General features: G+C 40.6%; 1 protein-coding gene across 4 annotated transcripts in view; it reads right to left on the bottom strand.

The window, feature by feature from the left end:
• Window positions 1-22,128, bottom strand: part of LOC124062827 (TOX high mobility group box family member 2-like) — a 73,246-nt gene that overhangs the window by 20,831 nt on the left and 30,287 nt on the right. For all 4 annotated transcript variants that reach the window (XM_046395829.1, XM_046395830.1, XM_046395828.1 and 1 more), the window contains 2 exons: window positions 15,979-16,038; window positions 3,204-3,461 (listed from right to left, as the gene is read on the bottom strand). In XM_046395829.1, the coding sequence (XP_046251785.1) occupies window positions 3,204-3,461; window positions 15,979-16,038 (318 nt within the window). The remainder of the gene's footprint in view (window positions 1-3,203; window positions 3,462-15,978; window positions 16,039-22,128) is intronic.

Here is a 22,128-nt window from a genome sequence, read left to right as displayed (position 1 = left end):
AAACTCCTCCATGACCCCTCATTACTGTCTGCTGGTGAGCGCCACTCCTCCTCTTTTTTTTTCAAAGGGCTAGGTCTTGCTTGCATCTCCCCCCCACCAGCCAGACCTGAACGATCAGGGAGCTTGTTGAACACGAGACCCCTAGATGCCACTTCTTCCCCGAGTGCTGGGGTGGCAGAAACACTGACAGCTAAGGGTGAGACAGGGATTCTCCCTCAGTAACGAGCATTCACACGACGGCATGTTACATTTCACAGTATCCAGTCATCCAAGACTTGGCCCTCTCTGCCTCGATTTAAAAGAGCTGACAGAGTGGGTCAGTGTTGTGGAGCCAATGTAAGAACATTTCTGACTGACAGCTCTGTCTTTTATAACACCGATGTTGATCCCTCTGCTTTTTGGAGTCCTTGTAAATGCTGCAATTTCTAGAGAGAAGTGGTTTGAAACTGGCAGTTAAGGCTATTATGAGCAACATGCGACTGAGGGAGAAAGGACTGAACCCTACACCTGAACAAAGCTAATTATTAAAGCTGAAAATAAACAGGAAAAACAAACCTCAATGTATATCAAATGTTAAAGCTCTGAAATTTGCTTAAAACTCAATGCATGATTTTGACATCTGTTTTATCAGTCTGCTACATCTACGACAAGAGGAGGTTGTCAGACAGAATACATTTAGCTAGGAAAAATGGCTCTTGCAGGACAGAAGTCATAAGATTATATAGTCATATAATCGGCTCTAAATGAGCAGATATTAGTCTTTAAAGCATCGCAGACAAACTGATGCAAAATTGCGTGCCTATGCCGCATCATGATGATCAATCCACTGCTCTCAATCTAGTAATGATTTAACTGTGTTTGCTGTAGGATCGATGTGTGCTGAAAAAGAGAATCCCAAAGCAGGGAGAAGTTTACAGAGTTTTAGCCTTAGGCTAAATGTTGTACAAAAACCAGCAACAGCATCCCTTGAGATGAAGTGTATCTGTTGCTCCAGCTGAGCTTGTACTTGTAGGAGGTTTATATGTGCACTGAAGGATAGCTTTTATTGAAGAGAAGTGTATCCTTAAGGTAACGCTGTCGACTTTTTATTTGCTTCTTCAGCGATGGTGAAAGACGACTGTTGAACGATTAGCGTTTTGCTTTTCCAGCTATCTCCTCCAATTTTTCTCTGTAAGGCTTTTGTTAAAACAACACAACAAAGGTAAAGGCTTGTCTCTTCATTTCCGACCCGGTTACACTGAGAGCCTGTTTCCATCCGCCCTTATTATTCTTTAACCATTCAGCAGACATAAATTCAATCTTCCTTATTATGCCTTTATCAGTATAAAATTAAAGTTAATTGACTTTGTTGGGGAAGCATCAAATGACACATCCCTAATGGAACCAAAATGAAAATAACGTCATGTTCAATTGCTTTAAAATATTTCTCAATATACATTCTACTTTCCTATTCCGCAGCCTCAGAAATAAGCTCCTCTTGTCCCAGGAGATAATAAATGAATTGAATCCCCTCACTCCACCCCCCCATCCCCCAACCGCCACCCCCTTCCTTATCGGTCATCTATTTTTCCAGAGTAAGCTATTACTTGCTGCGGTTGCTAGGCAACAAGAAATATTAATAGCGGCTATTATTAGCCAGGCTCTGCTAGAGTAGTACTAAAATGTGGAAGTGGGAAACATGAATGTGTTACATAAATCTCTGGACCTTTCACAGTGTGTGCAACTCTCTGTTTGTACGGTGATTTATTGCAATGACGGTTCATTTATGAGAAAAGGGGGTGTGAAATAAGAAAATGGAACATTACCCTGAAGGGCTATTTGAGAATAAATAATTGCAAAGGTGAAACAAAAGCTGTGGAAGATGCAGGCACTCCCTCTCTGTTTCCTTCTAAAACACTATTGGCCAAAAGAGGCTGCTTTGTTACATCTACTTGTGCATGGACATCTCACAAAGCCTAAACTTTATACATAAATACCACATGCAAGCATCCACTCAGACTCTTCTACTAAAATCAACCCATCTGAGTAATTGTATAGGTTTCCAGCTACTGGGACTAAAAAGGAGATTGACTGCAAATGTTCCTGTCAACAGCATCTTTCTCCTGCACCAAGCATATTCAGCACAGTAGCCAATGGATTGTGACCTAATCCTGAAGACTGGCTTTACTAGAGGCCTTAGCTACCACCCACAGGAAAAAAATGGAGCCTGCAACTTATGCAGTTTGATTCTGAAAATCACATAAGACCTGATTAACGGAGGATAAATGCCACGGATGCTCACATTAAAGCATAAATATTCATGATGGAGGGCAGAGAGAAAAAAGTAATATTTATGTCAGATGAAAGTATATAACGTTGAATAATTCACCACACAGGCCATCTATAATTCATCTGGTTCGATCCTATGATTAAAGCATTTGAATGTGTTCGCCAGAGGTGTTTACATGTTCAGTCTGAAGCATGTTTAACACAAGCAAAAGTCCCTTTACTGGATGGGGGAATGAAGGTCCTCAGCATCCTTTTGAAAATAAAAAGTAGCTGACAAGGAATACCCCCCCCACTCCTCATCCTTGTCAAGATTTTCTGTTCAAACCCAACCCCCCCATCCCACCCCATTCCTTTCTTGCTTTGCCGATCATAACGAATGGAAAAGTGCAGTGCGGAGTTTTTTGCTCCCTCTCTCAGCTCACTTTGAGGCGATGAAATCTTCGAGTTGTGCGGCTGAATAGATATTAAAGGAATTCTGCTGTAAAGGTCTGGGTGTTAAGGAGGCAGCAGCTCTCTGTATTTATAAATGTTGCATGTACAGACCCTGGCCTTGCTCAGACTTCACTGTCTCAGCTCTCTTGGCCTCTAACCAGGCTAATTATCTCTCTAATAGACCAATGGTTTGCCATAATAAAAATATTATCTGAGTGTATTAAGAGTGGCACAAGGAAGAATTTGTCATTTTACTGTTCCACTGTTGTTTATGTGAGCTTATAGCTTCAACTGAGTATCATAAGATCAATAATTTTTGGAAACGTTCAGAAAAGATTGAACTCTCCATGACACACACATGTGAAACCTTTAACGATATTGTTTTCTGCACCGACTTCCAGCCTTCTGACCATGAAGACTAATAGTCTTCTCCGCAGTGCTTGACTTGCACCATCAGAAGGGGCCACGGCTAAAAAGGGATGGACAAAAAAAGATGTACTCACCGAGTGCACAGGCCCCGAGAGAAGGTGGGTGTCCTGACCCAGCATGTTGGACATCATGAGGGCGGGCAGCTCGGGGTAGGAGTAAGTGTTGAGTAGACCGTTGTGAGGCAGGGAGTGGAAGGGGTAACCTGACTCGTGCTCCATGAGGTGCAGCAGAGAAGGGTCGGCGTGGTTGGGGGGTGTGATTGGGGGAATCTCATAGTCTTCATCCCCTGCTCCTCCTCCGCCACTGCTGCCTCTGCCCTGACTGGAGTAGCTCTGCAAAGGCAAAGAAAGGAGTGTTTTTAGAAAATGTGTGGATTAAATTTTCAAAGATTGCAATGTTGACTCGTTTGCTAATTTTTGCTACAATCTGAGAGTTGCAAGTGGATTTAATTTGTTTTCGGTGTATATAAAAAAAACAAAGGAAAATGCCAGAACAGCTCACAATTAGACAGACACATTAATATTTATGGGTATTTTAGAGTCTAAAACCCACCGACAGTAATTTTCATATCTTTGGTATGGGTGAGGAAACACACAGACAAAATCCACATGTATACAACATAACAATGTAAATACATCTCATTTAGCATAAATAATATAAGAGGGTGTTTCAGCACTTGAATCTCTCAGAAAAAATATACCCATCAGGCTGTTATACATTTTAATGGCAAACTGAATTTCAGTAACAATCTGGGAGAGAAGCAGCCAACAAAGGCTGATCAGGAATAATTAAAAAGCTTCATAGCAGGCTTTTAAATGCACCTGTTGATTTTTGTTGTTCAGATTTCTGTCTGCAGCAGACGGTTTACTGCAGCAGTCATTTCAGGCTGTTTTTATTTTTTTCTGAAAATAAAAATAATTAGAAATGCAAATTGTTGTGTTTACAAAAGTGTAAAGAATTAATTCAACACAAATGTACACAGCAAATTAATTAGAGTTAGACAACAACAGCTGCTGTACAGAGTAATTTGTTTCAGAAATCCTGACAGCTTTAAAGCAACATATTGTCAGCCTGCACGCCTTTAAAATACAGTTAATCAAATTCATTAAGTGGGAAAACACCAATGACACTCATTTAGTGGCTATTTTATAATCTCATAATTATAATGCAAATCATGTTTTAGAAAAAAAGAGAAACTGGACTAAACAAACATCACATCCCTCATCGTGAAATGCATCCAGTATGTCCAAATGACCCCCACCAAGTAAAACAGCACAGATTTTATGGTTCTAATAAGGTGATACATGAGCAGAGTCTGTGCTTGTCTTTTCCAGGGCCTATCTTGACATAATATTACGCTGAGAAATATGGTTTTGTGCTCTCAAAAAGCATACTGATGGTATTCACCAGGGAATGAAAAGCAATTTTGTCAGAAGCAATCTGATGCCAACTCCCCTTTATAATGACTGAAGAAAATTAATCATCACAAATAATATTCCAGTGTCAGCCATTCAAGAGCTTTTTAATAGAATTTTTATTATTCATGTCTCGTGGTACACATCAACTAGTCCGTTCTGCAACATTTCAGAAATCAATTCAATATCATCTTCGTGTAGGCTGTCATCTCGCCTGCCAGTGCAGCAATTCATCTTGCAAACAAATACTTTTAGCAAACAAATGGCAAGAAACGTCGAGGAACAGCTACAATGTCCCCACTAACAGAACTGCTACTTGAAGATAGGATAAAAGTCTCATAATATGCACTATCATTAGGGAGAAAATAATAATAATAAACGAGAGTATGTTTACTGTCGGGGGGTGATGTGCTATCTTCTCTTCCCATAACACTCACTCTCCCCGTTTGGTTCCTTGCTCAGAAATATTATCACTGACAATTCCTTTTCCCGCAGTAAAGGTTTTACTTGTCTGTCTCTTCGTTGTCTAACATTTATTGTTGTTGTTCATTTGTTATTATTGTTTGCAAGCATAGGGCATGCACTAGCTTTAATTCAATCAAAAATAAAACCAAATCTTCATCTGGTATATTGGACTATATAGAGTACAACATCTGAATGTTCATACATTAAACAGGCCATAGACAGACCATGAGGTAAATGGAAAATGAAAGGTTTAGTCTCTTGATATACAACCCTTGTCTTTCTGGTTGTCATCCCCTGCAAGCTGAAGGAAATCAGTTCTGTACATGCTAAAATAATGAACGTCTACAGATAAAAAGAAAAACCAGATTAGCCCAGCACACGCAACATTTTGTCCCTTTACTGCAGTATTTCCCTACTTGGAAACTGTTATGGTGATTCATAATGAGAAATGAATTAGTTCATTGAGAAAATGATTCAATGATGATGAAAAATATCATTAGTTGTGGCCCTACGAAAGTAGAAATTTGAGGGTTTGCAAGGCAGCACAAAATAGCAAAGAAGAAGAAGAAACACATTTAAAGGTGCACATAATTACTGTTAACATAGCAACATATTTACTGTTGTTTTGTTAGTATGTTTGTAATAGGAAAGTCTTGTTTAGAAAGGAAGAGTAATTTAACATGTTGAGATGTGTACCAAGATTTAAATGCTGTCAAAGGCTACTTTACAACCCTGCCTTTCATCGCTTTGGTGATTTTCTTATGATGCCCTTGGAGATAAGACACAGGACAAGGACATCACAAGTTTAATATTTTCAAACACAGATAAATAATTCATAAATATACTGTCTTTCATGACATGGAGGAGAGTGGATAAAAGAGAGAGGCCAAACGCCAAATGTTGATTCAGCCTTCTTTCGCCAACCTTCACCCCCTTCCCTCCAGAGGTAAAATTTAAGCAATATGTCATTTTCCTGGACAAGGACATTACTTTGGATCTTTGAAGAATCTACCCATCACTTCTTTCCTTATTTTCTTTCTGTAACTTTAACATCATATTGCTGAGCTCCTTTTGTGTATCACTTGTGATTTGACATCAGAACTCCATATTGCTCTAACATAGTTTATAGATGTGAGATATTGCTCCGAGGCATATTGACTATCATCACACATAAAGCAGACCCTGGTTCTTTGAAAGAAAAACAGGGAGATGATTCACCCCATGGGAACAGTGTTGATCTATGGAAGATCCAGACATACAAAATGTGTTGATGTGTGTTCTGATGTTTTAGTCTATCATTTAGAACAAAAATATACATTAAAAACTGGTTTCAAGATTAATTTAAAGCACACTTACTGCTGGCTTTTATCCTAACATAGCATTTTTAAATTAATAAGTCACTGAGGTGTAACAAGCTCAATGGAACTTATGACATTCGGTCTTGCACAACTTACTCCAAAGCTTAATTAATGCTACGTAACAGATGGAAAAAGAAAGAAAGTGTTAGCTAGGTAGCAGGTGACTGTTATAAAAAAACGGTCAAATATTTAAACTCGACACCAGTGTCTTGTCACATTCACACAGACTGCGTGAGCAGTGTGTGACGGTGGTGTTGCTGAGTTCCTGCAGCTTGCACACACGTTTGTGTCCACACAGAAATCATTGCTGCTATGATTCTGCTCCTGCCAACCTTGTCTTTCCACATTCCTTTGATAATGATCAAAAATTATACGAATAATAATTAGAACTTCTCACCTTGCTGCTTCAAGGTGTGTCAATAATGTCACTGTCAGACACGTTACAGGTGAACACAAGACACTTCTGATCACACCCAAGAGAGATGAAACATTTAACCAGAGAGGGCAGTAAAAGTCTTTCCAACCAAACATAGCTCCACCTTGTCAACTTATCCTCAGCAATTAAATTATCCTAAGTGGAAACAAATTTATCAACTGAGTTAAAAGTTTTCTTGACACAAATGGCTGGGAAGATGAGATGAAGTCATTAGCTTGGTGATGGAGTCATTCGTGGCCTATGAGGTGTTTAGTGGAAGACAGCTCATCTGGGAACAATGATGTGTTCGTCAAAGGGAGGAGAATGAAAATGTTGCACAGTACAACAGTGAGCCTGTCATGGCTGAGGGAGGGGCAAATTGTCCAAAGACGAGAGCTGTCTGTCTCTGAGGAACTTTGTTAATACAGTTTCACTGAGTTACACACTGAAAATCTGTCCTGTAATACAAAAAGCTTCAAGAAGTAACTAATCAGAAAAAAACAAGCCTTTGGCATCATAAAACAACATAACTTTGAATGAGTGTACAGTGTCCTATGGAAAGTCATCCAGCCATATGCTACTTTGTGAAAAAAATGACAGAGCAGCATGGTTTTAGCGACAAACAACAGCTGGCCATGCATGCATAAAGGTCTTCATGTCCACTCAGTGTATTCCAGATAGACGGATGGCAACGGTAAATCTTTGAAACATCTTATAGGGAATTTCAAAATTCACCTTCAAAGATCAACCTTGCAGAGCAGAGAAAGGGCAGAAATCAAACTCATCATCAGCAGGTGTTGAACAGAGCTGAGATGTGCTGCACAAGTGACCATTACTTCGATGGTCTGCAGGGTCCACAAAGGCTATCTGACCTTACTCTGAAACGACAAGGAACTCCATTTGGGTGATGTATCAAGAGAAGCAGTCAGAGCAATACAATAGAAGGAGAAAGGAATAGCAGACCCACCGAGCTGACTGACAGCAAGACAGAACTGGGATAAGTGAAGTGTGCAAGGAGGGGTGGAGTGGTGGGGGGGTGTTTCACCATAACCGATAGTAGCTCAGGGTCATTCGTACTGTCCGTCACTAAAGGTGGGATGTGGTATGCTTGAACCAATGGCAAAGCAGTAAGCTAACCTCTTCCCTGCTCCCCCATGCACTGGTAATTCCCTCAAATGTCACATCAGAATGGATCTCATTTAGGTGGGTAAAAGGGACCTGACTCTCCATTGCAGATGTGGGTGGACCTTTGCAAAGCAAACATAGCTGCAAAGGAAGTATTTCGAAAAGGTGAGAAAAATGACCATGTGCCATCTCAATCAAAAAGAAAAGTCAAAAAAACAAATGACACGGTTATAGAGCGAAGGTGAAGGGTGAAAAATGATCTTTCCGGAAGAGAGAGAAATAGAAAATTCTTTAATGTTTGGACCAAAGGATGTGTTTTCTTTTGCTTTTTTTGACAAGGGAGGCAATACTGTTGTCTCAGCCACATTTCAAATTCTTATTCATTAGAGAGAATCATATAAATAAATAAAATATGTTGTCTCGTAGTCACTCATCCCCCCCAAGGGAACATGGAAGCCCCAGTAATCACGTAAGGCACAATAGCTCTCCCATAATCCCCTTTATTTTTATTTTCATGATGTCACTCTCTTTAAGCCCCTTGCTTTATGAGTCGCAAACGGAGTGGAGAGGGGAGGAGAGGAGGAGTGGAGTGGAGAGGAAAAAGCAAGGGAGGGGTGAAAACAAATGATGTGGATCCCTCATTGTTCTTTCTCTATGCCCTCATTCCAGTCAGGGTAATAAGAGAACATTGTGATTTACTGTCAGTGAAGCGCAAGAGTGCATCAGAGAGAATCCACTGCGGCAGGGGCCATTAAAATAGATTTAACTTCCCACAGTATTAGGCCAGATGTCTACACTTCTATTATATTTCAATCAGCCATGACCTTGGTCTCCATATGATGAGAAAGATCACTGAGAGAGGGGGAAAGAGAGAGCGAAAATACACGCAGAAAACCAATAGAAATATCAAACTACTTAGTCCCACTAAATCCCTCTGCTCCGTCGTGCAGCATACGCAGAGAGAAGCCGGGACCAAAATAGAGCCAAGGTCTCAAGTTCTCTTAAAAGAGAGTATGAATCACTGAGCACACTCTCTCTGTTCATAAGTTGCTGTTTTTATTTTTTTTTGTTTGTTTGTTTTTGGGTTTTTTTGTTTTGGTCTGCAGGCTATGAACTCGAGGAGGGACTGAGGGAGTGGGACAGCGGGTCAGTTTGATGTTCTTTAAAGCCTCTGAAATTGACAGACATCATTAAAGATCAGACATTTTACATTCTGTGAGTAAGGGATACAGTGACTTCTCATAACACCACGCATCCCTGTCTTTGATATTTTTATCTAATATTTTTTCATCCTGTTGTTTACTCTTGACTAATGCCTCCCTATTGTCAATAAATAAAATCTCTGTTTTGCTACAGAGTAAAAATTTCCATCCATTTCAGCTCCATGAAAGCAGAGCAGAGGTCATAGCTTTTTCTCTTTCAGAGGCTGATGGTAATTGAACTTATTGGCTGACATGGGCTGACCTACATAAAGAACTACCGATCCCTGGTTACAACTGTAACTTACTACCCCCCCCCCAGCATGGGCGTGGATGTTGTGCTGATGCTCGTCTGATGTTCCTCCAGCACTGTTTTCAGATATTGATGCCCCATTGCTGGTTGAGAACTGAAAACTGTTTTCAGCCTGAATTCATGCTGCTGAAATCGTACGCTCTGTTGAAATTTAAATACCTTACAATATGTATCTCTACTTCTTTCTCACAACCTTGCCAGCGGCTCCGTACAGTCTCAAAGAGGCAGTGAGATGTGTGTTGGCGTTTTCAGACCCTCAATTTTCATTTTTCATCCTTTGTCTCAAATGCCCCCCTAACTTTTCTTGCAGGGAAAGGATGCAAAGGTAGGGGATAGAAAGAGAAATATCCTGACTGAAGTATGGTGGGGGGGGGGGGGGTGGTTGTGAAGTACGGAGAGTGTTGCAGTTGTGGTGGGGGTATAATGGTGCACTGCATGAGTCACTGTTAAGTAACGGTGCCTTTTCACATCAGCATCGCCCACATTGCGTGCACAGTACCAGGGTATACAGAAGTGTCTGCCTCACTGAGAGAGGGAGGGAGAAAGAGAGAGAGAAAGAGAAGGGGTGAAGTGCTACAGCATCAGGCCCAACAACATCTATTAATGGCTGATTGACAAAACAAAATAGATTTTAAATAGCTATACATTTTGAGAAAAATATTAAAAAATCAATACCACTTCCATGTTTATGGTAAATTTGAATCTACATCCAGCAGATGGTTAGCCTAGCTTGAGCAAACAAGTTATAATGTGTTAACTTGTGAGCATGTACACTCTGTATGTTATGCTAAACTAACCGGCTGCTGGCTCCAGCTTTATATGTAATGCACAGACATGATAGTGATATCTCATCTAACTCTCGCAAAAAAAGATAACAGGTGTAAATCTCCAAATCTGTCGCTATTCCTTTCAGTATGTTTCATTTGTTCTACACACTTGAATTCCCTTATTAATTAAATTAACCAACTAACTCATCTTTTCTCATTTAATCAGAGTATTTAGATTAGTTTTTCCAATCTCTTAAAGTGTCTAGTCCTCCCATTCAAAGCCATATCAGAACTTCTAATCACAAGTTCAAAATTTTTTTTAACATAAAATTAATGAACAGTTGAATAAATGTTTACATAACTCACCACATACAAACAGGTTAGCTTAACGCAGGGACTGGAAACAGGACTAAACTACTAGCCTATAATAACTTTGTGTCTATGTGCACATGCTTAGCCAACAGCTTTTTGGATCAAGACATAATGCCAATAAAGCTTCAATGAATTGAGCAAAAGTGAACTGAGAGTTTGAAGGGATGTATGAGTTGTGTGTATGAAGTTTAGTTGAGGTATGTGCAGGACATATATTTTCAGAAAGGAATCGCGTAGGTGAATGTGGGTGAGGAAACAGAGGGAGAAGGAGAGAGCACAGCGCAGGGGAGAGTCACAGTTAAGAAATACATAAAAATAAACAGACAGACAGAGAAAAACAATGAGAAAGAGAGAGTCTGTATCCAACAAGTGAGGTTTCTATTCTAATCTCAACCATTAGCCACTGTTCTCTTGCAGCCGGCCAAATCGATAGAGACACATGGCTCAGCAAGACACCTGGAAACAGTAAACACAGAGGCACAAACAGGCTGAAACTTGCTGCTTCTCCAAAGACTAGTGGCCCCTGAGCTTCCTCTCCTGTACAGGAACACAATGCAATGAGTACGACATAAGAGAGGAAGAGACATGCAAAATTGCTCTCTCTCTCTCTTTCTCTCTCTCTCTCTCCCTCTTCCTGCCCCTGGCTTGTTTTCTCTTTAAGGCTTCCTCTGTAACCAGCTATTTTTTTAGGTCTCTAATTTTCCTTAATCTATCGTATGCACATATATACACATGGACATGCATCCACAAGATGTAGAGACTGATTATAGGGTGAAGACAAGCAAGCCAAAACACACAAAAATACACATGGAGGTACAAGTCTGCACAATCAGATCAGGCCTGATATGAATCTAAATGAAGCACACTAATTGCCCTTTATACAAAATTAGAATATGTGTGGGTGTGGCTGAAGGCCGCCATTTTGTTTTGGCTATGATCATTCATGCAGCTATTGTAGTTCAGCGAAAACATACTCTGCAGTTAGTATTATTTGGTATGTATTTGCATGGTGGCCTGAAATCGTGAGCGTGATGTGTTTATCCTGTCTGTTGTCACAGAAGCTGCAGTTGTTTGAGCACTTTTTTCCCATTTCTTGGAAGAACTATGCTGATTTTATCAGCAGTCAATGAACACATACCAGACCTGCATGAGATGTGGGTGTTTCTGGCTTCTGGATCAAGTCCATATGAGAGACTATAAAAGCTGTATGGCTCACAAGAATATTATCGGTCAATCAGGATAATTGAGATGTTTAATAATCTTTAATTCAACAAACTATCCTCTTAGTAGCTTTGTGTGTGGGTGGATGTCAACAATGCTGATCAACAAAATAGCATGCCCACACTTTTGTATATAGGCCGAAACCTCAACAGATGAACCGAATGGAAAACATCAATATTATCAAAACGTCTGGGAGTCCCATATGTGCTGCCCTTATGCATATCTCGTACAGAAACCATACAGTATTCAAACCCTTGAAAACATCTTGTTTGAATGGACAGATTGTGTCCAAGCATACAGTAAACGGCCCCTTTAAAGCTGTTTCTGATTAGTGGTTTTCTTTTTTAAAAGCTCAGAGATGTTATGTGTAATGCAATCTCCTGGCTGTGTCAAACTGCTACCTCAGTGTGTACACTGTGGAAGACCCAGAGACATGCAAACAAAGGAGTCTCTGTTCTGGCTATGCGCACCTTTTTCACAGGCACACATCATGTAAAGGGTCGGGTGGGCATCTCAACGCAGTGTTAAAACTTGCATTAAGGCATGCAGAGTCATCCTTTCACAATATGTTTGACCATCGTAGAGGTACTGTGAGCTCTTAGTATTTATTCGAGAACCAAAGAATTAAAGTCTTGACTGCCGTGCGGTGCACACGGAGTAAACAGAAGAGAAATAGTAGAAATGCTAGAAATGCTGCTTCCCATCTTGTTCTTTTACCAACACAGCTGGGGAATGAAAGGAGGAACACATTAAAAAAAATAACATATAGACACTTCCGAATGTAGGCTCGTATTTAGCATGTTCATTAGCGAGTAAACACCATTTCAGATTGATGCAGAAAATTATTCCTTACTTAAACCTCCAATTTGTCTGATTTAACGTCAAAAGGAAGCTGCATGTGACAGCGCACAGCACAATTGACGCATACAATAAAGCATCAGTCAAGAAATGATCGGCTCACATGCACAGCATGAAGCCAGAGTGTTGAATTTTGAGTGAAGTATAAAGAAAATGCAGATATTCCTCAGATGTGGTGCCTTTGAGGATATTTCTGGGTTAACCTTGTTAAAATCTTTAGCAGGTTAACAGCTGAAAATGCATCGCCTTAATTGAAGCCATGTACAGGTCTGAAGGAATCATTAACTCCGGTGAACATTTGAGGACATAAGCAAAAACAACAGGAAAATAATAGTTTGGCACACAACTGAATGGAAAATTTTGGGAGGTTTAACATTATCAAAAAGATAAAAACGTTGTGCATAGAGATCAAGATCAGTGCTAGCCACTCAGGTATTCATCGTTATCCTGCAACTAATGATTACTCACTTAAAACATATGCTAAACGCTCTACGAAACATTCAACTTCAGAGCGACAGAGCACATCCTCCCTCTTCTAAATTTCAAATTAAATCTGCTGTCTTAAAAAATCGGAGGCCAGTGAACTGTGTGTTCTGTGGGCTATTCAGAACTGGTGCGTAAGCTTCTATTTGACAGCACTGACAGAGCATCAACTGCAACTGACATGTTGTGAAAAGCCCAAATTGCCTTATCCACTAAGAAGGTATTTGTTGACACAACAGTGCAAACCTGGAGAGGGTGTTGATGATTGACACATGACCGCTGCAGCAGAGAAACTACAAAGCTGGACATTTATCCCATTAGCACACAACCATGTATGCAAGCAAAGTGACATAATTAGGGCAGTTTAGGAAATGTGGCTAACAACGATGAACCTCATAGTCTGCAATGTGTGTTATAAGTAGACAATAAGCTGCTCAAGCTCCCCTCGAACCCTCATTATAGTCACTCAATCCCAACATCAAAGAAAAGACAACCTTATGGCTATAGGATGACGGTGTGTGTGTGTGCGTGCATGGGTTTATGAGAATATGTGTGTGTGTGTGTGTGTGTGTGTTTATGTGCATACACATGTGTTTTTGTTCGTCAGTCTTTGCAAGGGCCAATTTTACACTCTGGCAGTAAGCATATTTTTGGAAAGTGAGGACATTTTGGCTGGTCTTCACTTCTTCAAAGGGCTGTTTAAAGGTTACGATGTGGTTTTAGATGTTAAAGTTGTAATTAAGTTTTGTTTAAAGGGTCAGGTCAGTTCACACAAATTACTAAAACATTCAGGTTTGTAGATTTATCCAGACTAACAAAAAAGTTGTTTTTGGAGAGGAAGGTGTCAGTTGAGTTCTCTGAACGTGAGTGTTCATGTTTAGAGGAGTACACATTAAATTTCATTTGTCCCCGTTGTATTGCAGCTGTAGAAGATGTTTCAGCACATTTATTTCAGACTCTCAGCACCTAATACCAAAACCACATTCACGCCCAGACACTACCTAGGGTAAGTGAGAAAATATGACTTTTTGTAAATTTGCCGAACTGACCTTTTAATGTTAGGAAGTGGGTTAGGTAGGTGTGAAGGTTACATTTATGAATACAGGCAAGGGATTGCCATATAAGATAAGATGAACTTTATTGATCCCGTAGTGGGGAAATTCACTTGTCGTGGCACTGCAGGTGCTAACAAATACAGAAGCATGAACATATAATGCATGGTTTGTACAGTACATTAGTGAAATAAACTGAAATTGAAGGTGTCTACTGCACATGTGCATATGACTTATGAATAACTTTGTGTCAGAAATGTGTCACTTCCTATTACAGTGTCTGTGTGTGTGTGTTTGTGTGTGTGTGTGTGTGTGTGTGGCGTCCTCAGCCTTCTGGCCTTGTCCTGTGACTCTGTGACAGTATTTGGCGAGGCGCTAATTGACAAGGAGCCTCCACCTCGTTGTGTTTTGTCAGAACATGAAGGCCTAGTTGCCGGATCAACAAATCCTGGAGCTCCAAATTCTGCCATATGTCCAGCCATGTGCTCTGAACTACCAGCTGGGAGCACTCAGTGCTGTGCCTGTCTAACTCACTGACAGAGTGACTGGGACTTTGCTGCTCCAGACTGGGGCCAGTACTTCAATGAGGCTGGAATGGTGAAACATTAGTGCAAGTTTATCTGTGAGGAACCTGTTTAGCTCGCTGTTTCGACATTGCGCTAACACCATGGGGTTTGATATTTTAATCCCTCTAATGTTAAAGATATATGCTACGTTAATATGCTTTGGATGAAAAGCACATGTTAGATGGATGGATACTTTGGCTTATGAGGATTTAAATGTTTTGTCCTACTTAGCAAGAGGGGCTCATAGGCATGTACGCCTTTTTCAGAGTGATGCTCCGAATAGGTCTTCAAGGCCACCCATAGGCTACCAGCACCTTATTTAATATTTGAATGAATTGATATGACACAGCAAATTGTTCATTAGTTGGTGTTATAATGATTATTTAGAGAAATCTTAAACGAGAAAAACAGCCTAAACACCAAGCAGCGGGGATAACCATGATGGATGAGGGTGTGAAAACACATCTTGAATTATGGTGAATTCTTTGCCTCACACTTGTTTGTTCCGTAGGAAATTTTAAAGACTTCTGACCGAGTCATTTGTACTGATTATAAGATAAACAAAGTTTTTTAAGTTTAAAGGTATGCTCAAGGGAGAGATCAGTTCAACTCGTATAGGATAATTATAAGGTAATTCCTCCTGTAGCTCCTCATGTTTCCCAGTTTAGGGGAACAAAACTTTATACTTTTCCTCATAATGATCATCTAATTAAATAATATATTTCCTTCAAGCGTTCATATGTTCATATATATTTTCAGCTTAGTTCATATGAACCCACAGTCACCGGGGCACAAAAAGGGATAATAATGCGTTTTGTTAGTACTAGTCCTGTCTTTTAGAATAATCTTTTAAGAAACTTAACATTACGCTAATGAGAACAATGATAAGAGTATTTTAAAACGAGTTACAAGACAAGTTTTCAGAGTTTTTCAATGTGAAAATGTAATTTGACGTGTCTTTCCCACAGCAGATAATGATGACAGAGAGACTACACACCACTGTCACTTGAGTTTCCGCTCACATTAATCACACTTATTAATTTCTGTTTACAGCTAATCTCACCTTTAACGAGCACCTTTACTGGCAAACATTATATTTTTCCTAACATTTACCTGAACCTCTAATTCTATGAACTCTTCTTGTTAAAGCTGACACCTGCAAAATTGAAGCTAATAACACCATTATTTCCCAGACATTTATTTATACAAGTCTGCGAGAATAAGACATGGGCTGTCTTACCTGGTTTGGTGACCGAAACTCTTGATTATTGTCATTCATGTACATGTTGTCACCATCAAACTGTGGACAGAAACAGAGAGAAGAAATAAACATAGCATACATGAAGAGGTATGAAAAGACAAAAACACTGGGGGCCGGGAAGGAGGTGTGAAGAGGAAAAACTCTTTACGGGTGGCCTGAACTGTGAGACTAATGACTTTGTCACTTTGGTTAAACCTTGTGGTGGCATGGCAGCACGGGTAATTACTGTTCGTCAGCGGGCCGGTAATTAGGCTACATGAGCACAGTGACGAGAGATGGGCTTTTCCCTGTGGGCTCTGCTTTGTGTATGAGAGAGAGAATGAGTGTGAATGAATCTGTGAGCGCATACAGTAGAAAAGAGTGTGTGTGCCTCTCTGCGAGGCTGAGGATCCAGTGTGTGTGTGTATGTGTGCTGCAAAGCGAAGGCAAGCTGTGTCTTCAGGACTGAGTTAATCGAGCAGTGAAAGATCACTTGCTGCAGGTGCCAAAACACTGTTTGACACGGGGGTAAGGACTCAAGGAACAACAAATGACCTTAGACCCCCCCAAGGGTGCTGGGAAACAACGCCAGGTCACCAGTTGAGCGCAACACGCTAGCTCTGATGTCTAGAGCGTTGGTGAGTTAAATCCTTGAAGAATTCCTCACTGAGATCAGCTTTGACTGGGCTACAAGTGAAGAAAAGACAACACTGATTCTGATTTTAGCTCCAGACAATTTAGATTCTTCTCCACAAACAGCACTTTAACTGATCCTGTGCAGTGTCAAGGTGACTGAGAAACTGCTACCATGTTAAGAGGAGCCATACTGGCTTCCAAAGGCGTAAAGCTTTGTCATACATGAACAAACCCCGACTGGCCAGGATGATAACACACACACACACAGACATAACACACACATACACACACACACACACACAAAGAAAAACAATGTGTCAAATAAAGCCTCCTTTTTGTTTGATGACGGAGGTCATCCTTTGTAAAATCAATGCACAGAAGACTCGGGAGAGAGAGACAGCAGAGACAATATGATCAAGCTAGACAGCATTCCATATCAGCTTCCTCAGATGTAAAGATAAGGGGGGCCTTTTTCATTTGGGGGTGGTCTGGTTTTTACCCATGGAGTGATCAACCAAAGGCTTAAAAGAAAAACACAAGCGAGATATAAGTGAGCACAACTGGACCCTAAGACATACCTGTTTAAAAACAATGTCCAACTAGGAAGACTAATGGAAATGGGAAGAATTCCCGGGGGTGAAATCTAATATGTACACTAGAAGAGAAGAAAAAAATTGAAGTACATAAATGAGCATGTGAGTGGTGAGAAAGAGAAATTACTGTACATTATTGCAGAAGAAAGACCAGAGGGAATGAGCACGTGCCTCAGGGCAATGCTTGGTTAACGATGCATATCATGGAAGCCCTTGTGAGGATTCACTTGGTTATTCTAATGATTGCATTTACATTCAACCACAGATGCAAAAGCGAAACTGAACTGAGACAAGCACTTGCATTTAAGCCTCATTCACACCTCACAAGTTTAATCTGAAAAACTAACACCAGCAATAAAAACAGCATCAAGTGAAACTAAACGTTGACTAATTGTTCAACGCTACACGCTGGAGATACAGACAATAATTTGCTTAATGAAGCATGACAGCGTCTATATCCTGACAGCACGAAGAGACTGTTGCTCACTGAGAGGGCCAAAGTGATGTTGACCTTGGTGACCTATCTACAATAAACTCTCTGCTCCTCACATGAAAGCCTCTTGTGCTCACCTAACTGAGCAATTTCATTCCACTGAAATCCACTTTGATATCACTGTTGAGGTAAAGCCATTTTGAGAGTTTCTTTGGGATAAGATTCTCTCGGGTGAAAGGAGAGCACAGTCACTGAATAATGCCAAATGGTGCCAGAGCACCTATTTTGTGAGTGAATTGTTGAAGTCTAAAGATTTATTGCTGTTTCTTTCCGCTCTAAATGAAGCAATGAATTCAGACAGTGCTCATTTTCACCAGTTTCATCTGTGATATAATATTCACGAAAAAGGCCACATGCAGCCTAAAAAGGTCAGCCATTTTGTGCTGCAACATGGCTGCCCATATTTTTCAATGTAAAGCTGCTTCCCCTTGCTCCTCTATCAATTGCTCCTCTTTGCACTGCTTTGCTCTCTCACTTAAAATGCCAATTTATCCTCGGCTCAATGCTATCAGCTCTGCCATTACTGCAGAAATCATCTTTCTCTGTTGTTCCCTTTCTCTTCATTTTCTGCCTCTTACTCATTTCTCTCACTCTCTCCATCTTTCTCTTTACACTCCCCCTTATGTTTCACTGTCTCTTCCTATTTTCTATTTAGCCACCTTGCTGCCTTTTCTTGTCCCTTCTGCTGTTCCCTTTCCCCTGTTATAGTCGTCCCCTACTCTCTCCATGTTACAACCTCCCTCTATTTCTCCATCTCCCTCCTCACCCCTCCTTCCACCCCTTCCCTCTCTTTCTTCAGTGGGCCTTGGCATCGCTTTCTCATCGGCAGTCTAATTGGGCATTCTGCCTGAGACAAGGGCCTCATTAAGCAGTAATTACACACATGTTGTTTTCGGCAAACATCTCTATTTGGATTGCTTTGCATGGTAATTGTTCAGCGGGGACCACTGCTTGCGATGTTTCCCTCCCTGACACACGTGGTGCTGGGAGAGTGGAATAAATATATGGAGAAGAGGGATAGAGAGGCAGGGAGGGTAAGACAGAGAAAGGGGGATGTGAGAAAAGAGGAAAATAATAATGGGCTGTGGAAGGGAGACAAATTGAGAAATAAAGAATACATACATGAGAGAGAAGGAGGATGAGAGTAAGAGAGGCAGAAGAGAAGGCAGACTAAAAGGATGAAGGCGACGCTGGGGCAGTAAATAGAGAAAGACAATGAATAAATGACAAAGAAGGAGGTAGACAGATTCTGTGTGAGAAGAAAATGAGGTGGAGGGGTAGAGATAGATTGAAAAAGGCGTAGAAAATGAGTAAATGAGGAAGAAAAGTGAGAAGGTAAAGACAGCAAAAGAGAGAGACACAGCAAGAGAGAGAGAGAGAGAGAGAGAGAGAGAGAGAGAGAGAGAGAGTGAGAGAGAGTGAGAGTCCCATAACTAGGTCATGGCTTGCAATCATCGACAAAGCTGAGCATTTCAAAAATAATGAAGCCACAAGGTGGAAGTAATGCTAACTAGCATATCCAGGGAAAACATGTAATATTTACACAGTGCTAATGGTGCAACACAATGCTGGGATCTTTTTATTTTGAAGTGAACCGGTAAGACAGTTGATGGCAGGATTGGATGCAAAATTACATCTCCACCGAACCAGTGAAGACTGTAAACTGTTTTTGATTGAAGAACAATTCATATAAGCTCCTCATAAAGCCTTCTAGGCAACATCTGTTTGTGAAGAGGGTGGGGGTCATGGGGTGGAGATGAACTGCTTTGTGCCTGTGTAATGCGAAGACTGTCCAATCATTAGAGAGAAAAATGACCTTGTAATGAACAGGACAAAAAACTTCATTTTGAAAGACAGGAAACCAATTATGCAGGAAGCAAGATAAAATAACGTTTGTCCAAACTTACATAACTTGATTACCACAGTAACATGTTTACATGTTTTCTGCTCATATTACAGGTTTATTTATGTAACATTATTTATATAACATTATCATAAGCTTGTCTCCTGAGTGGCAGAGAGTAAGAACATTTGCTCAAGCACTGTGCTTACATAAAAGTTTTAAGTACTGTGAGTATTTCCTTTTTATGTCACTTTCTTGTTCCAGCTACATTTTAGAGGTAAACACTGCACTTTTCAGTCCACCGCATTCATTTCACAGCTATACTTAACTGGTTTCTTCACTGCAGATGAGGATTTTACATACAAATCAGCCTGTAAAACATGATGCATTACCACAGATTATACTACTCAAAGGTATATAATGCAGTTTAAAATCTACCTTGACCAGATGCAACATTAAAATGCTGCTTATGAGTTCACACATGAATATTAATAAGCCAATAATAAATAATACACACTCTGAAAGGGGGCTTTCTCTTACCTACCCCACTTTTCACAGTTTTATAGGGCATTTTTACATTGTAATAGTACTACTTTTAGTACTATCCACTTTTCATGCAGTTCATGCAGTATGGTGTATATTATGACAACATGTAGGTGAGGGTGAATTTCACTTTTGACAAATCAACATTCAAGCCGAGCATTGCAACATCTGTACGGTAAAAAAAAACATACAGTATCACACTAAAGAACAACCACAACAAACTTTTAGAACTTTTCAGTTTATAAAAGGGAATCTATAAGCAGAATGTGTAATACTTCTGACTTTAAAAGCCTTTACCAGTACACCAAGTCTCTAAAAATAATTCTCTCACCGAGCGGAATTAATAAGCCCAGAACAGCCCAGAACAGTACGCAGCCATTCTGTGAAGAAAGGGGTGTGGTGGTGGTGGTGGTGGTGGTGAAGGTGGTGGTGGGGGGGCAACTCATGCAATATGTATGCTTGTTTGAGCACCCTTCTTCCTCATCTTCCCCCTCTTCTCTTTATTCCTCTTTTTGCATCTCTCTCTCTCTCTCTCTCTCTCTCTCTCTCACTCTGTTCAATTAAGCCGTAGGAGAAACCTAACAAACCCAAACCTGGGACAATGTGCCACTGAATTTTGATGTTGCCCAACTTGTCACTGCTGGTTCAAAGCCAGACGAGAGGATGAGACAGAAAGAAAGACAGACAGAGAGACACACTTGTGTGCACACAAACATGCAAACACACACAAATGCACAAAACAGAGGAAGAGTAAAGAACAAAGAGGTTAAGACGCAGAAAGAGACAGAATGGAAAGCAAGTGAGAAAGAAAGAATCATAGAATAGATAGATTTCAGAGTTGGAGGAAGAGAGAAAGAGGAAAGAGAGAAGAGACTATAGTAACAATTCTGGTGTTGCACCACGCCCCAAGCAAACAATGAACATGGGCAAACAATGAACATGGCACACACACACTCGCACATATGTACACACACACACACACACACACACACAAAGCCCATAAAAAGCGCAGCCTGTGGCCATGGCGACACATGCTCTGTTGTCGTTAGATAAGGGAAACAGGGCCTCTTCCTGGGTGTGAGAGTTTGATTCTGCACACACACACAAACACACATTACAACATGCGCACACTCAGCTGCAGCAGCACTGGGCTCACATCCACCACCGCCCAGCATCTTATGCATCCTCACCTTTATCAGCTGAATGGCTCATTTTCATATGCAAAAACCCAGGCTATGTTTATCTGGACAGTTTGTGCTCCAGTCAGTGGACCACATACACGACATGATCAGATATCAACAAGATACACGCAGCAGCTCCCCGTATCTCTCAGAGGGATTTTGATGGAATTCTGTTTGGAATTTGCCGGCCTCACATCATGGTAAAAAGTACTGAGTTAGACAAAATGGAAACATATATACGGTGCAGCGTTGCATTTCCTCAAAGGACTGTTTCAAAAATCTTTAAGACCATACATTACTTCTCTGTCTTTTTCACATTTTTACAAAAGATATCACACAAGTTCCAACTGCTTCCGGCTCCACCTATACCTTGTGATGTGTAAAAATAAAAAGGCAGACTGCAGCTCTCATTCATCCACTTTCTGTTGCACTGCTGCAACCACAAAAGAGAACCAACAGTCAACAGCAGAGATGGGAGGAGAGATTGAAGAGAAAGGCAGTGTGTGTGTCTGTGTGTGTGTGTGTGTGTGAGAGAGAGAGAGAGAGAGAGAGAGAGAGAGAGAGAGAGAGAGGAGGGAGGCCAGGTGGGGTGGTGCTAAATAAGGTTTTGTTTCCACAGTGAACTCGAGTTCACTGTGAGTTAGCGAGTTCACAACAGCATAAGAAAAATCTACATGGTGCTGGTGACGCACGATAACTCACACTGTTTAAACAGACACCACAGTTTTTTAAAACATTGCCTTCGTCCCTCTTCTTTGACAAAATACTTTCATGAAGGAATAATTTCTAATGATATGATTTCTGTTCCAAAATGAGTCAAATTATGATACTGTGTGAAACTGAAGCTTAATAGTTTTCACA

This window comes from Scatophagus argus, chromosome 8 (genome assembly GCF_020382885.2).
Source record: "Scatophagus argus isolate fScaArg1 chromosome 8, fScaArg1.pri, whole genome shotgun sequence".
Taxonomy (NCBI): domain Eukaryota; kingdom Metazoa; phylum Chordata; class Actinopteri; family Scatophagidae; genus Scatophagus; species Scatophagus argus.
The sequence above is the reverse complement of the archived record's forward strand: the minus strand, read 5'-3'. Positions and strand labels throughout refer to the sequence as shown.